Genomic DNA, 15,096 nt, shown 5'->3' with positions numbered 1-15,096 from the left:
ACCGTTATTACATGTCCCGCGCCGGCGTCCTCCCCTCAGGAGCCGCGCTCTGTAGACGTCCCGCGGCGGCGGCAGCAGCTCTCTAGCCGCTGGGTTCCACTAAGGAAAATGGCAGCCGGTCCCATCTTTTTTTTTTTTTTTTTCAAATCTGAGCAGCCTCCCAGCATGCACCGCGCTTTTGTAACGAACTTCGGTTCGAGTTTGGATTTTGGGCGCCATTTTCGAGTGGAGTAGCTGAGGCGCTCGCAGGCGAGACTGAGCATCCCGCGAATAACTGCTCGCAACCCGGGAAAAAGCGCTCAGAAACCGCCTGAAAAATCGGCAAAAAATTCAGGGAAGTTGCTGGCGAGCGGGCGGCGCGGCTGAGGCGACTTCTCAGGTGATTTTCCTCACAGTTTGCCTGTTTTAAATTTTTAGCGGGACGGAGGTGAGAGAAGCCGCAGTGACAGGCGCTGGATGGGGGAGTGTGTACACACAGCTGTCATCCACACACACACATACATGCACGCCCGGCTCACAGCGCTTCTCTCCACAAGTCATGTCACTTGTCAGCGCTTCTCCCTCCAGCCTGACACACACGTATCATCCCCGGACATGTCAGGAGGACACCACAGCCGCACGGTGTGAACGATGCCCAGGCACAAAGCGATCTGCACCCCCCGATGTCTTGTACGCTGTACTCATGGGGGTCTCTTCTCATTGGATTTATTTGTGTTTCGGCTCCAGATTCTAATCATCCATAATCATCATCATGCCGCCTAAAAAGACCAAGTCGTCGACTGCTGCGGCCAGAGAGCCCATGGAGGAGAGTGACCCAGCCCTGCCTCCCCCTGCCCCAGAGCCGGCGGACGGAGCGGAGCCTGCTGAACAAGGTATGGAGCCTGATCGGTGGCCATCGTCTGGCAGACATCGCTCGGGGAGAGCCGCCTCCTCCTATGCTGAGGAGGGGGCGCCTTTGTGTGCGGAGCGCTGGGACAGTGACAGGCGCTTAACCGTTCATGTGCCGGGGTACGGGGATGTCATCCATCCAAGTTATCGCATGCAACCTTTTCTGTGTGCACTGTGCCAAGCCGCTGCGATCTTACTGCTCTTTCCATGGGGATTGGTCCAGGGAACTTTTCCCGTTGGCTGTTTGTGTGCCTACTATCTAGAGAAGGGTGTAAGATCCCAATAGGAGGGGGTGGGGGAGGAGGAAGAAGGGCGTCTATCAGAATCCCAGTTCTTGGGGTACAACGTGTATGTGCCACTTTTTTATTTTGGTGTTTCTGGAAGAATGAGTGTCTGTCATTTTAGGGACTGCTCCAGAGGTGCTGGATAATAGAAGTTTAGAGGAGATTCTGAGTAGCATCCCTCCTCCCCCACCTCCAGCAATGACCAATGAAGCTGGAGCTCCTCGTCTCATGATAACCCATATTGTAAACCAGAACTTCAAATCGTACGCCGGAGAGCGCATTCTGGGGCCTTTCCATAAGGTAAGAAGCTCTTACTGATCCAGCAGCTCTTATATAAGATTACTGCCGATGTGTAGGCGGCTGCTGCTGCCCTGACAATGTAAACATCTGCATGTAATACACTTTGTTTTGTGCTGCTGTTACTCCACAGTAGTTTCTTTGGCAGACTTGGTGATGACTTGGTTATATAAAAAGGTATAATGAACGTAATATCGTGTAATAAAGATGCGTATCTCTGCTTACATTGCTTATTTTGTTTGCCCAGCGTTTTTCCTGTATTATTGGGCCCAATGGTAGTGGAAAATCCAACGTGATTGATTCGATGCTCTTTGTTTTTGGCTATCGAGCTCAAAAGATACGATCCAAAAAGCTGTCGGTGTTGATCCATAATTCCGATGAACACAAGGATATTCAGAGTTGTACAGTGGAAGTGCATTTCCAGAAAATAATCGACAAGGTAAGGCTTCACTAGTTTCTTGGAATTGTCATATTGAGACATTTAGGGTTTTATTTTCTGTATATTGAAACTAGTTATTTTTTGGCAGATTTTCTTTTTTTCGTGCCACCACTCCCTTTTTTTCTTTTTTTTGGATTGTTAAGTGTTCTATTTTTGCTTATATCTTGTCTCTTAATTCTCCACCCGACTGGTTTTGTTTGTTTCCTGTTTGCAGACCGATATTCTTTTCTATTGTCCAATGACTTTTTATTGCATGAGCACGGACTTTATTTATAGGCCCTCCCTGGCGTAGATTTGAGGTGTCCTAAACGTATTGGTATATAGAGAGATCTATATTATGTTATCAATGTTATAAAATTGACCATTCTAGGGGTCAAGTTGTATACGAAGTAGATGGTGTTCTAGTTAGTTGATAACAGATCACGTCATTCTCAGTACACATCGATTAAAGTTCTGTCATCTCTGCTTGGGTGACATTATCCTACTATTGTGGATAGTTTTTATTGGCATGTAATAATTTTGGTAATGAAAAGACTAAAACCTAATGGTTTTTTATTGTTGTCTGTGACAGGAAGGGGATGATTTTGAAGTCATTCCTAACAGCAACTTCTATGTATCCAGGACGGCTTATAAAGATAATTCGTCAGTCTACCACATTAGTGGGAAAAAGAAATCTTTTAAGGACGTTGGAGTTTTGCTCCGAAGTCACGGCATTGATTTGGATCACAACAGGTTTCTTATTCTACAGGTAATAGGAGTTAAATAGTTGTGCATAGTCTTCTAATGTGCTGTACAATAGATTTAGGTTTCATCTTCTTTCCTCTTTTTTTGGCGTGGGGAGTTTGAAATCCTTGAAAAGCTGTAGCAGCACATCATGATTTGCATATTACACTAAAGATACTAATCATTATATGCTGCTTCAGTATTTTATGGAACGTAACCAGTGCTCTCCCTATTCCAGGATGCCTGAGGAAGACAAAGCTGCTCTATCTGTTCTGCTTTAGCAGCACGTAAATATTGGGTGCTAAAATAATCGACCCCAATATTATTGTGCTGCTTTAGTGTGGCAAGAATTTTGACATCAGCTCTGAAGGTGTGCTTGCTTCTGTCACAGTCTGAATAGTCAGGCCAAGAAATATAATGTAATTCTTTAACAGGCCTATATATATAGTACTAATGTGTGATGGCTGGGATGTTTTTGAACACTGGGCTGTTTATTGCCTTGACTATGTAGCTTTTTGGTTGTAAGGTTTTTTGTTTGCTTTTGTTGCTTTATATAATTGCTGAGTTTACCTGACTTTTCCGAAGGAGAAATGGTGCCTACTCTGAATTTTTTTTTTGGGGGGGGGGGGGCGACAATTAACTCTTCATGTGGTGGTCTTCCTGCAATTGTACAAAATGCTGCTTATGTTGGCTTTACACATGGTGTGATATAAACTCTGCTGGTGCATACAGTGAAGCTTCTTTATCCTTATGTACATTTTTGTTTGTTGGGTTGCATGTCCAATTATTCCGTGTTTATTGCTGTTAGATTTTGAGTATTAGTTTACAGGGAAACAAAACAAATACATGTAGATTTAACTTTTTTCTTTTCTGTCTACAAAGGTCAACTTAAAAAAAACGTATTTTTTATATTTTTTTTTTCACCTTACTAGAATAGATCTCAAAAATTTATAAGTAGATTTTTTTTTTTTCTTTTTATTGCCATGTTTTACCACTTCAGGGGTATATATATGGCTGGGGAGAAGTCAATACTGGAATTTGTCTACATATTGTTACTGCTCGTGCATTGTTTAACTAATATATCTATATTCTATATAATATGTGAATGTTACAATATAGCACAATAGGATATTTCCTGGGTAACTAGGGGCTTGTTACATTCTGCAAATTTTACAGAATGTAGACAACCACTTTTGTGCGTACCAGTTCAATCTAAGGTACGAATATAATGTGTATATTTGTGTGTACTGAAAATCATGGCCTAAGATTTTTGACTTGCTCAATATCAGTAACTTGCGCAAAACTAAAATTTTTAACTACATGGTTAACAAGACTGTATTCATCCCTTACAGGGCAGTCAAGTATTAGGCTGGTTTCATACACAGCGTTCTGTGGCGAGGGAGGGAACACCTTTTTTTTTTCTTGGTATCCTTGTGTAAGGTTCAGTTTGGCCTAGGATACTTTCAGTAGATTTTGTGTTAACTACAGTTTATATTTCATAGTTAAAGATTATTGGTTTGTGGCGTTATTGTTAGTAGGGGGGGGGGTGCTATTTTTATGTGGTGCTATTGTTAAGGGCATCTATACAAGTAATGAAACTACAATGAAAATGTTGTGTGTCTTGTGTGTAATCGACGTTGACAGCTAGGTGTTAATTTTTGTAAAATATCTGAAATGTCCAGAAATTCATTTCAATTAATGTTTTTCCATCTAAATGTATAAATATATTGTCTAAATATGAACTTGTGGTACACAGGTCTTGCCCTTAGCTGCAGCTCTCTACATCTCCTTGCTTTAGTATTTACAAAAAAAAAAAAAATACACGATCAGTGAGAGCAGATATGCAGGTTACTGTTACTGCTCCTGTTCTGAATCTTTTGAAATGCTGATGTGTTGGAAACTTTACTAACAACACACAAAGTTTTATAACCGAAAACACATTGTGCAGCATAGTGTATGTCATTGATTGTCAAAAGCCTAGTATATGCTGGTGGATATGTACAGATAACTGATACCCAGTGGTCACACGAGGGTTTTATATACTTGTTGTCTAGTTCATAACCTGATCACAATTGGCAATAAGAGACTGGCATTACACATGACTTCCAAATAGAATGCTTGCTTTAATTTTGTAAACTTTTTACTAAAAAAAAAAAAACTTACTGATGCCGTTTTTTATGAATATTTTGTTTTAACATGAAAACAGCATTTCATTTAATAGAGATTTATATTTATAAAGTTTATAATGATTTCCTTTTTGCAAATTTATTGTACTCGAAGATATTTTTATTGTGATGAGTTGGTTTTGGCTGTGGTGGGCTCCCACCCACCTCCCCAGATGGCATAGTTTTTATTTTTCTCTATTTTAGCACTGCATTAGATGTGACTTGTGAATTCTTAGTTGAGCCTTTTCATTGAATACATTTTTACATTTTTTCTGAGCTGAAATTGTGAAAATAAGTAACTATGGTGTTTTGTGGTGTTTGCAACTTCATTTGTGGTAACACTTTATTGAATGTTGTGCCACTGTCACAGATGAATGAGGTTAACCTTAAGGGATTCAGGAAGTGGGTTAAGCGATGAAGGTATGTTGCCTTTTATAATTTTCCACCTCTTCCCCCCCCCCCCCCCCAACCTAACACCAGTTCCACTTAACTCATGTGGCCATACCCTAATGGCACATGCCAGACAAAATAATGGGACTGTCAATAAGTACAGGCAGTCCCCGACTGAACTGATCACCCGACCCCCTAGTTACAAGCAGGCCTCTGGATGTTGGTAATTTACTGTACTTTAGCCGCAGGCTACAATGATCAACTTTAACAGTTATCCAAGGTGTCTGCAATTGAGTTTTATTGTTGATCCTAGATTTCATGACAACCTCATATTTTTAAAATCCAATTCTCAATGAGACCAAGAAAATTTTGGCTGGGGTTACAATCATAAAATATACCGTTCCAACTTGCATACAAATTCAACTTGGGTTCCTTTAGGCTTGTTCTTATATTGTATGTAACCCAGGGAATGTCTGTATTCTGACTCCTGTGATAATGGGGTGCACTATTGTCTTGCAAATCTTGATTCCATTGTCTGTCTGTTCCCCTGCTTTTTGAGCTGTAATGGTTGGATGGTGTTCTTAAAACATTTTCACAGAAATGAATGCAGGCATAAGACGAGGCATAAACTCTCACACAATTTTTTTAGCTGTTAATGCACTGACATTTTAGTCCCTCCCCTTTTATTGACACTCCCTCAATTTAAAAAAAAAAATGTTCCATTCTAAAGATTCTAGTTGGTCATTAATTCAGTGCACACACATCATACCCCATGGTGGCAACCCCCCTCTATCTTTTTAATTAAAGGGGTTATCCGGATTTTAAAAACTAGTGAGGGCCAGGCTGGGGCAGGCTATTTAAAAATAATAAACATCCACTTACCTCCTCCGGAGCCGCCGATGTCCCGCGCCGCGGTCCCTTCGATCCGTGCCCCTGTTTGTTTACAGGCGCACGGAAGCCGCGCACAGGGAGCTTCCGGTCCGCGATGTGGCCGGCTCCTCCCATCCGTCCCTATCTCCCAGCGTTGTAAGCGCTGGGAGATGGTGTCGGATGGGAGCTTCCGGCCGCCCGGAAGCTCCCTGTGCGCCCTTGTGATGAAACCGGCGCACAGAAAAGACCGGCCGCGGCGCGGGACATCGGCAGCGCCGGATGAGGTGAGTACATGTTTATTATGTTTAAATTGCCCGTATTTTTTAAAACATGGATAACCCCTTTAAGAAATGCACTATTGCATAACACTGCCTAGAAGATGCTGTCATCTTGCCTCAAAAGTAGTCATTTTTTTTTATTTGGCCTTACTCTTCGCCTTTTTGCAGCTGCTGAAATTTCCAATTATTTCCAATGGTAGACAATGCTTTAGGAGCTGTTGTTTTCCAACAAATAACATACAACATGGAGACACTTCTGATACACTGGGCCTGCCACTGCTCGATAGACCTGAAGGGGGTTACCATGACATGAACATCTTTGTTATGCACTGGTGCTTGCGGTGTGGATTTATAGATGCAATGCTCCTAGGGAACCTTTTTAAGTATTCCAAATTGTACCATTGGCTCAGGCGGAAGGGGGTAGGAGCTTTTTTAGGTAGAGCTGTAGCTATTATGTTCTCAGGGCTCTGGTGCGGAGGGAGACTCTGTACTGGGCAGCTTTACTCAGCAAGAGATGCCTGATCCTTCTAGTTAGGGGTGAAGTAATTAGACATGTGATTTAGATTGCCATGAGCTACACTCGGGAGTGAGGGGAGAAAAGACAGTCTTATTAAAGTTAACTCTGCTTTAGAACATGCATGTACTGTGCTCTGCAAGGCTGATGGACTATCTGCTGCCTCGCTCCTCGAGAACAGTCCCAGATTTAGTAAGCACTAGGGAATAGAGGACTTCCAGCACCGTTTACTACTAAGATTCTGTGGTCAATAGAGTCCACCGCATCTAAATGGTTTCATAAGAGGGAAGCACCCTATATTAGGCTTTGGGATCTCTGTCATTGTGATCAGATGCCGTTGCATGTACAAATGATGGCCCACAGATTTACTGTCGTTATGTGACAGAGGCACAGCTTACTGTAAATCTACCATCAAATTCAAGCAAGATTAACCAGGGACATTTACTCATAGATCCAGGCACCATGATTGTGGTAATCTTGTATTTGTTATCCAAATCCTCCTTCCTTCTAAAACTTTTGAAATTATGTTAATGAGTAGGCGTTACCAGATCTTTTCTTTTTGGTGGCTTTACTGGCTGTTACAGGATGCACTCCCACCATGCTGTGCTGAAACTTTCTCTACTGCAGTGAGATTACATCGGGCAGTGGGAGATGGAAACTCTGGCAACAGATATTCCAGGTCTGAGGCCTTCATTTTCTTGATTTTGTTAGGCCACATTCACATGACCGTAGGGGGACAAGTCCTATCTTTCCCTGTGTTACGGGCTGTGCGCCGTGGAACACTAGGGAGAGGAAGGGGGGCACACGTAGCCGTGCGGACATACATCAGTGTGCCTTACTGTATTGTCTGCACTATCACTGTGTGGATGCAATTTATATACCAGCTGCTATAGTCAGAGAAATAAGTGGGGAAGACTTATCTGAACTCTTAACAGGTCTGATGTGCGTTAAAAAAAAAAAAAAACTGTACATCTGTTATGTTAAAAAAATAAATAAAAATTGCACAATTACCGACTTGCAATGTTTTTGACACAAAGGCGTACATCCGCCATGCAGTTATATACTCGCCCCCCCAACTGTGCAAAGCTTGGATGAGAAAGTTGATATTGCTTCAGAGAATTATTTGAAACCAAATTGTCGAGTTTGACAACTTGATAAGTCTTTATAAAAATCCAAATAGAATAAATATTGATTAACCCCTTAACGACTTGGCCTTTTTTAGTTTTTTCACTTCCATTTTTCACTCCCCACCTTCAAAAATCTATAACTTTTTTATTTTTCCACATAAAGAGCTGTGTTATGGCTTATTTTCTGCGTAACAAATTGCACTTCGTAGTGACGGTATTTAATATTCCATGGTGCGTACTGGGAAGCAGGAAAAAAATTCCAAATGCAGTGAAAATGGTGAAAAAACACATTTGCGACGTTTTCTTGTGGGCTTGGATTTTACAGCTTTCACTGTGCCCCAAATGACATGTCTACTTTATTCTTTTGGCTGCTACGATTATGTGGATACCAAATTTGTATAGGTTTTATAATGTTTTCATACATTTTAAAAAAATTAAAACCTGTACAAAATTTTTTTTTTTTTTTATCTTGCCGTCTTCTGGCGGCAATAACTTTTTCATACTTTGGTGTACGGAGCTGTGGGTGGTGTCATTTTTTGCGACTTCTGATGGCGTTTTCATTGCTATCATTTTTAGGACTGTGCGACCTTTTGATCACTTTTTATTAATTTTTTTATATTCTCCAAAATGGCAAAAAAAATAGCATTTTTGACTTTGGACGCTATTTTCCGTTACGGGGTTAAACGCAGCGAAAAACCGTTATTATATTTTGATAGATCGGACATTTTCGGACGCGGTGATACCTAATGTGTTTATGATTTTTACTGTTTATTAATATTAATATCAGTTCTAGGGAAAGGGGGGTGATTTGAATTTTTAGGTTTTTTTATTATAATTTTTTTAAACTTTTTTTTACTTTTACTATTTTTCAGACTCCCTAGGGTACTTTAACCCTAGGTTGTCTGATCGATCCTACCATATACTGCCATACTGCAATATGGCAGTATATGGGGATTTTACTCCTCATTCATTACAATGTGCTGATAGCACATTGTAATGAATGGGTTAAAACGAGACCGCTTCGGGCCTCCGTGAGGCCCGAAGCTGTCATGGCAACAGATCACCGCTCCCCGTGACGTCATCGGGGAGCGATGATCCGCGGCGCCATCTTTCTGAAGCCTCCGGCAGCATTGCCGGCGGCGATCGTAGTGAAAGCACCCGCGATCGGTGCTAGCACCGATCGCGGGTGTTACTGGTAAGCCTTTGCTGCAATATGCAGCAAAGACTGGCTCGGCCCGCGAGCCCTCTCCATGCACCCGGACCCGGCGCGCGCCGTACTAGTACGGCGCGCGTCGGGAAGGGGTTAAATTAGATTCATTTCTCTCTAATACAGATTAGACACTTTATTAGGTGTATTTGAGTGTCCTTCAATTTTGTTGCTCTTGAGCACGTAAAAAAAATATATAATGGGTGCATCATTGCAATTGGGGTTAATGGGCACCCCACTATTTGAAATCCTAGAACTCATGTGTAAAGATAGGGCAACACACAGTGAAGAGTGGAGAATAATGTTGCTTTGCTGAGGCTTCCCTGCAGGGAGGACCTAAAGTCTCCTTCAGCAGGTGAAAGCTGCAGGTGTTGTATGTTGCATGTATGCTATCATAATCATCATTTTATGGGGAGGCTGACTTGAAGCACCATAGTTGCCCACATTTCAAGGCTTGTAATTTATAATAATATAATATTGCCATGTGAAATTGAGACCCTAGAAGATAGATGTGTAGTGATTTAGAGGCAGATATGTGACCTAGCAGTCATGTAATCACTTTTGCATAGTATCATTAATACATTAGGTGTCTCCTGTTTCCTAAAATGCCTGTGAATATAAAGACGGCAAATAACCTTTTTTTTTTTTTTGCGGGGGGGGAGGGGGGAATGTTATCTACCACTAGGAATTTTTTTTTTTCTTGCTTTCTAGTACATTGCTACGTAATAATAAATGCTGACAATTTGTCCTGCACATAAGTTCTCCTACAACTCTGTAAATGGAAATATTTAATAAATTAAAATGCTAAGGACTCTCGAAATACAGTAAGTGAGAACCGGAAGAGACAATTGTTCTAAATGGGTTAAATACTTTTCTTAATCTTTAGTATAAATGTAAGTATTAGGGGGGGGGGATGATATAAAAATAAAATTTAAATTAAGTAGCCCTAATTGTATATCTTCCCCTTAAATGGTCAAACATCATGGTATTACTTGAACTTTAGTTTTTTGTTAAACTTCATGTAAAATTGTGTTTCTTTTATTTTAAATGTATTCTTGATGTTTTTATTGATGGGATTATTTTCACTGTCTAAGTGAATGCCAAACTATGTAAAATGTTTCTTCCTCTGTCTGGGGCGATATCTTGCTGTTTCTCCTAAGTATGCACATTACTGACAATGGGGTATGATGCAATTCCGTCTGCAGAGAACTGGCTTACCATTGAACTGGGCCACTAGAAGCAATATGATTATCAACCCTATTCGAGGACTTTGCATGATGTGTATGACCAACTGGATAATAATGAATTATATGTTGATGCAAATCAAACTAAACCAATTTTCTACTTTTTCTGTTCATGTGTTTTTAATTCTCTCTTAGGGTGAAGTTGAACAAATTGCTATGATGAAACCAAAGGGACAAACTGAGCACGATGAAGGAATGCTGGAGTATTTAGAGGACATAATAGGCTCAGGTAGACTCAAGGAACCCATTGAACTTCTTTGTCGTAGAGTAGAAGCCTTAAATCAGCAAAGGGGGGAAAAGGTAAGTCCTGTATTTCGGTTAATAAACCAAAGATTTGTTGTCATGATCTTGGTTATGCTTAAGAATGAGGTCCTTTAGCTGAGAAATGGTAGTCTTTGTCTTTGCTGTCACTGCTTTAACCAGCACTGATCCTGCTAATATAACATATAACATTTCCCCAATAGAATACATTAACTTTATTGCTAACCATGCACTAGATCTACAGCTGTATATTCTAATGTAAATGAGTGTAGTGTACAAATACAATTCCTGCTCATGTGTGAATATTACTGGTATAACTACATATTTATTTATTTTTAAAGCTGAATAGAGTAAAACTTGTAGAAAAAGAAAAAGATGCATTAGAAGGCGAGAAAAATAAAGCCATAGAATTTCTTTCTTTGGAGAATGAAGCTTTTAAAAAGAAGAATCAAATCTGCCAATATTACATGTAAGTGACATTATAAGGAAAAACTAAAACATGGCATGCTTAAAGCACACCTGACCTTGAGACTTGTGGTAGGTAGGTCTCCTTTGCATTTATTTCCTGTACAAGATGATATAAGATATCATGTTTGGTATCCATGGCCTCCTTCCTTCCAAAATGCACTTTTTAAGTTTATGCTTTCGGGTCTGAGGGGTTGTTACCAGAGACCCTCATTAATAATTTTTTTTTTTTTTTTTACAATGAGCAGAGCAGGTCTCTCATCCCCTTGCACTTCCTGCTGCTGCTAGATTACACAGGCAGAGCGAAGGGCAGACATGCTCTGCTCATATTAACAACCTGTGATGCCTCAGCTAAAATTTTTCTAATGAGCCTGGTAGGTGTTTCCAGAGCCTCTCAGGCACATTAGAATAATTTTAAAAGTTGATTTTAGAAGGAAGGCTATGTATAACAAATATAAGAAGCTTACCACAGTCAATGTACCTTGATCTATGAGTTAGTGCCCCTGGTTTATTAATGATTGAATGTGGTGGTAGATTTTTGCTTTAAAGAGGGCCTGTCACCCTTAAAAAAGCCACTATGAACTGCTTACTAATGTAAGCAGATCCTAGCGTTACCCCATTTTTAGCAGTGTTAAATTGCTAGCTTTATCGGAACTCTGATAAACTAGCAGACATTGCATCGCCGTAGCCTCAGAATGCTGGACCGCTGTGTTCATAAGGAGGGTGGTCCGAGACGCTGCTTCTTCCTCCGGACCGCACCATTGCCCGGTGGTAACTGCCGGGCTTCATGCGACCACCCCTGCATGAATACGCCGGACTTCTGTGAGCTTGGTCTGGCGTTCTGAGGCAATGGCGCTGCAGTGTTTGCTACAGTTCCGATAAAGTTAGCAGTTTAACACGGCTAAAAACTGAGTAGAGCTAGGTGTGTTTTTTTAAAGGTGACTGGTCCTATTTAAGGCAGGACAACAACAGACTATATTTTTTAAAGATATGATGACCAACCCTTAAGTTCTTTACTACATGGATACTTTTTTTCAGTCCATCTGGCAGTTTTAAACTGTTGAGCTACTTTGTAAAAGACAGAAAAAAAAGTTCACATTTTGCACATGATAAATTATAGTTTATTTACCCTGTACTTCAAATAATGGCTGTATTGTGACAATTTTTTTTTTACTATTTTACAAGACATGATTTGCAGAAACGCACTCAGGATATGGAAGCTCAAAAAGATAAAATTCAAGAAGACACGAAGGAGATTAATGAAAAAAGTACTTCACTAGCTGAAGAAATGAAAGAGAAGAATAAAGCGTTGAAAGATGTTGAAAAGTAATTATTCCATTTTGTTTATCTATGTGTAATATATTGAAGTCTATTTAATAAAATAATCGATTTCTTTCCCCCGCCCCCCTCCTCCCCCCTTCTCTTGCAGGCAAATTAATAAAATTACCAAGTTTATTGAGGAGAATAGGGAAAAATTCACGCAGTTGGACTTGCAAGATGTTGATGTACGGGAAAAGCTGAAGCATGCCAAGAGCAAAGTTAAAAAACTGCAGAAACAACTTCAGAAAGATAAGGAAAAGGTACCCTGGCATTTTTTTGGGGGGAGGAGGGAGAGAACATTTCCAAATATGCTTTACTGTTTGGGTTCCAATCATTGGGGAAGTCCAGTTTTAATTACTACTTCTTATAAAGCTTCTTGTAGAGATACTGGAAGCAATAAATTACATTTTCCTCTTCGGCTTTAATAGGTAGAAGAATTAAGAGGTGTTCCTGCTAATAGCCAGAAAATAATTGATGAGGCAACCAAAAAAAGAGAAATTCTTGAAAAACAAAAAGAAAAGGAGGAGGAAAAGTTGAAAGAAGTTATGGATAGTCTTAAAAAAGAAACCCAAGGTTTACAAGAAGAGAAGGAGGTTTGTAGTTTTATGTTGTTTTTCAGTATATTTGTTGCTAAAAATATTACATAAATTGATTGTGTAAATGCATTCCCACATTTAAACTGCAAAATTGACCTAAAAGGTGGGTTGCTCATCAGCACCTATTTTATTAAAAATAAAAATCACATACTTGAATAATAATATCCCATGTTAAAGACTTATTTACACAGTATTATTCTTGGCATGCTATTCGTAGTTTCCGAAGACAGCATACTGACAGAATAATAAAAAAAAAATTAAAAACCTTACTGAACATGTCATTAGTGTGTTTTTGGGGTTGTTTTTTTGTGGGGCCCATACAAGCTATAAAGATTTTCCTCCACACATCAGTGGAACAATGGACATGTGAAAAACTACATGGTAAATAATGCTTCCGTAAGGCATAATTGATCCAGTGATCAGTAAAGCCAAGAAGACAAAAAAAAACCTGTAAATTAACCTTGACTGTTAGCTTTAGTGCTGCTGTTTATTGGGAAAGCGGGGACTATTTGCCTCAAATATAGATATGATGCAAGGAATCTCATTCTCAGCTGTGTAGTCAGCCCATGATACAGGACTGTGCAATACTCTGTGATCAGGGGCTGGGCATGCTGTGTGAGAAACGGCCCTTATTCTTGATGCCAATTTTAAATTGTCCCCCTGTTCTCTAAATAAGGTTAGTAACAATAAAGTGTTAACTTATGAGTGATTGACTGACTGACACATTTCTATTATGTTACCAGAATATGTTGACTTCGTTGCATGGGGCACATTTCAAACAACTGTATCTTCTTAACTGTGGCACCTAGAAAGCACTTGGTGTTAATGTCCCAACTGATTATCTTTCCAGGTCCCACAGAACAAAGAAATATCCAAATTTATTAGGAGTACGTTTTGAATATACAGCTCCTACTCCCAAATGTGCTTTGGTACAGACGTTATTGCTGTTGGAAGTAGGGTTGCACGATGCATCCAAACCTCGATACTTGTACAAAACTTTTAAACTGGGAACTGTTAACTACTGAGTTTGTAATTTATGGTACTGAATGACTTGTGCCGTTCTACAGACTCCTAGTAGCTGTCTGAAGGGGAATCTTCAGACGAAATATGGTGCAAAGAATGCAGGAACCATGTCATCGGGGAAATATCATGAACTGTCCATATATGGTGTTTCCCCTGACACAAGATCTCAAAATTATTTCAGGTTTAATTAAATATTTATACCCAGAAGGTGATTTGAACTCACAACCTCCACTCTCTACCTGTCTTAGGGTGATGCCACACATGGCGTTCTTGGTCCGTTTTTAAACATCCGTTTTTGGCTGTTTACCATGCATTTGGCTGCTTACAACCTGCTTATCTATTAAGATAATTGGGAAAAACGTACAAAAAACGCCATCTGTGGCATCACCCTTAGAGATGCATAACCTCTATCTATTAGACTATGCACTTGCTGGTAGTGAGTGGGAGGGTTTTTACTCACTAGAGCTTCCATAGTGTTTCACAAACTCCATGCAACTCCATCTCTGGAACTTCTCAGAGATCTCTCTATATATCACTACATTATCCCTTTTATTTTATTTTCTAATTTTAAACACTTCATACATAGTTAAATTGAATTATTAAAAATGTATGACTCAAAATAAATAATATAAAATGTATAAACATTACCAGGACAACCTTCACAATACATTTAGTAACCTGTCACAAAAATCTAAAGCTCTCCTTGCAAAACACTGGTTGAACGTTACTGTTCGCACGTTACTGTTCGCATGCGTTGCATTGGAAACACTCATGCTGAGCCCCAGACGTTTGCTCTGCATTTCTAAATGCAATGTAAATGCCCCATGTGACTGCACTGCAACCTAGAATTCTGATAACGACATCCTTTCAAGAAAAGAAAAGTCTCTAACATGATACTTCTCTGGGCTTATTGGATTGATGCTGTACATATTTTTGACATATTTTATTGAATTTGAATGCTTAATAAAATACTTAGGAAAAATTGCAAAACTGTTATCTTTTCCA

At 39.8% G+C, this 15,096-nt stretch overlaps 1 protein-coding gene across 5 annotated transcripts in view; it reads left to right on the top strand.

Moving 5' to 3' along the window:
- The window catches only part of SMC4 (structural maintenance of chromosomes 4), a 29,897-nt gene that overhangs the window by 555 nt on the left and 14,246 nt on the right, over nt 1-15,096 (top strand). For 3 of the 5 annotated variants that reach the window (XM_072142906.1, XM_072142908.1, XM_072142907.1), the window contains exons 2-10: nt 727-872; nt 1,294-1,472; nt 1,717-1,908; nt 2,480-2,656; nt 10,562-10,726; nt 11,029-11,156; nt 12,338-12,478; nt 12,582-12,732; nt 12,901-13,065. In XM_072142906.1, coding sequence (XP_071999007.1) covers nt 752-872; nt 1,294-1,472; nt 1,717-1,908; nt 2,480-2,656; nt 10,562-10,726; nt 11,029-11,156; nt 12,338-12,478; nt 12,582-12,732; nt 12,901-13,065 — 1,419 coding nt within the window. In that variant the 5' untranslated portion in view covers nt 727-751. Of the gene's footprint in view, nt 1-15; nt 380-726; nt 873-1,293; nt 1,473-1,716; nt 1,909-2,479; nt 2,657-10,561; nt 10,727-11,028; nt 11,157-12,337; nt 12,479-12,581; nt 12,733-12,900; nt 13,066-15,096 lie in introns of those variants that run through there. The other 2 variants (XM_072142904.1, XM_072142909.1) reach the window with 2 other exon arrangements.

Source organism: Engystomops pustulosus, chromosome 3 (genome assembly GCF_040894005.1).
Source record: "Engystomops pustulosus chromosome 3, aEngPut4.maternal, whole genome shotgun sequence".
Lineage (NCBI taxonomy): Eukaryota > Metazoa > Chordata > Amphibia > Anura > Leptodactylidae > Engystomops > Engystomops pustulosus.
Note: the sequence above shows the minus strand (reverse complement) of the source record. Positions and strands in the feature narration are given on the sequence as shown.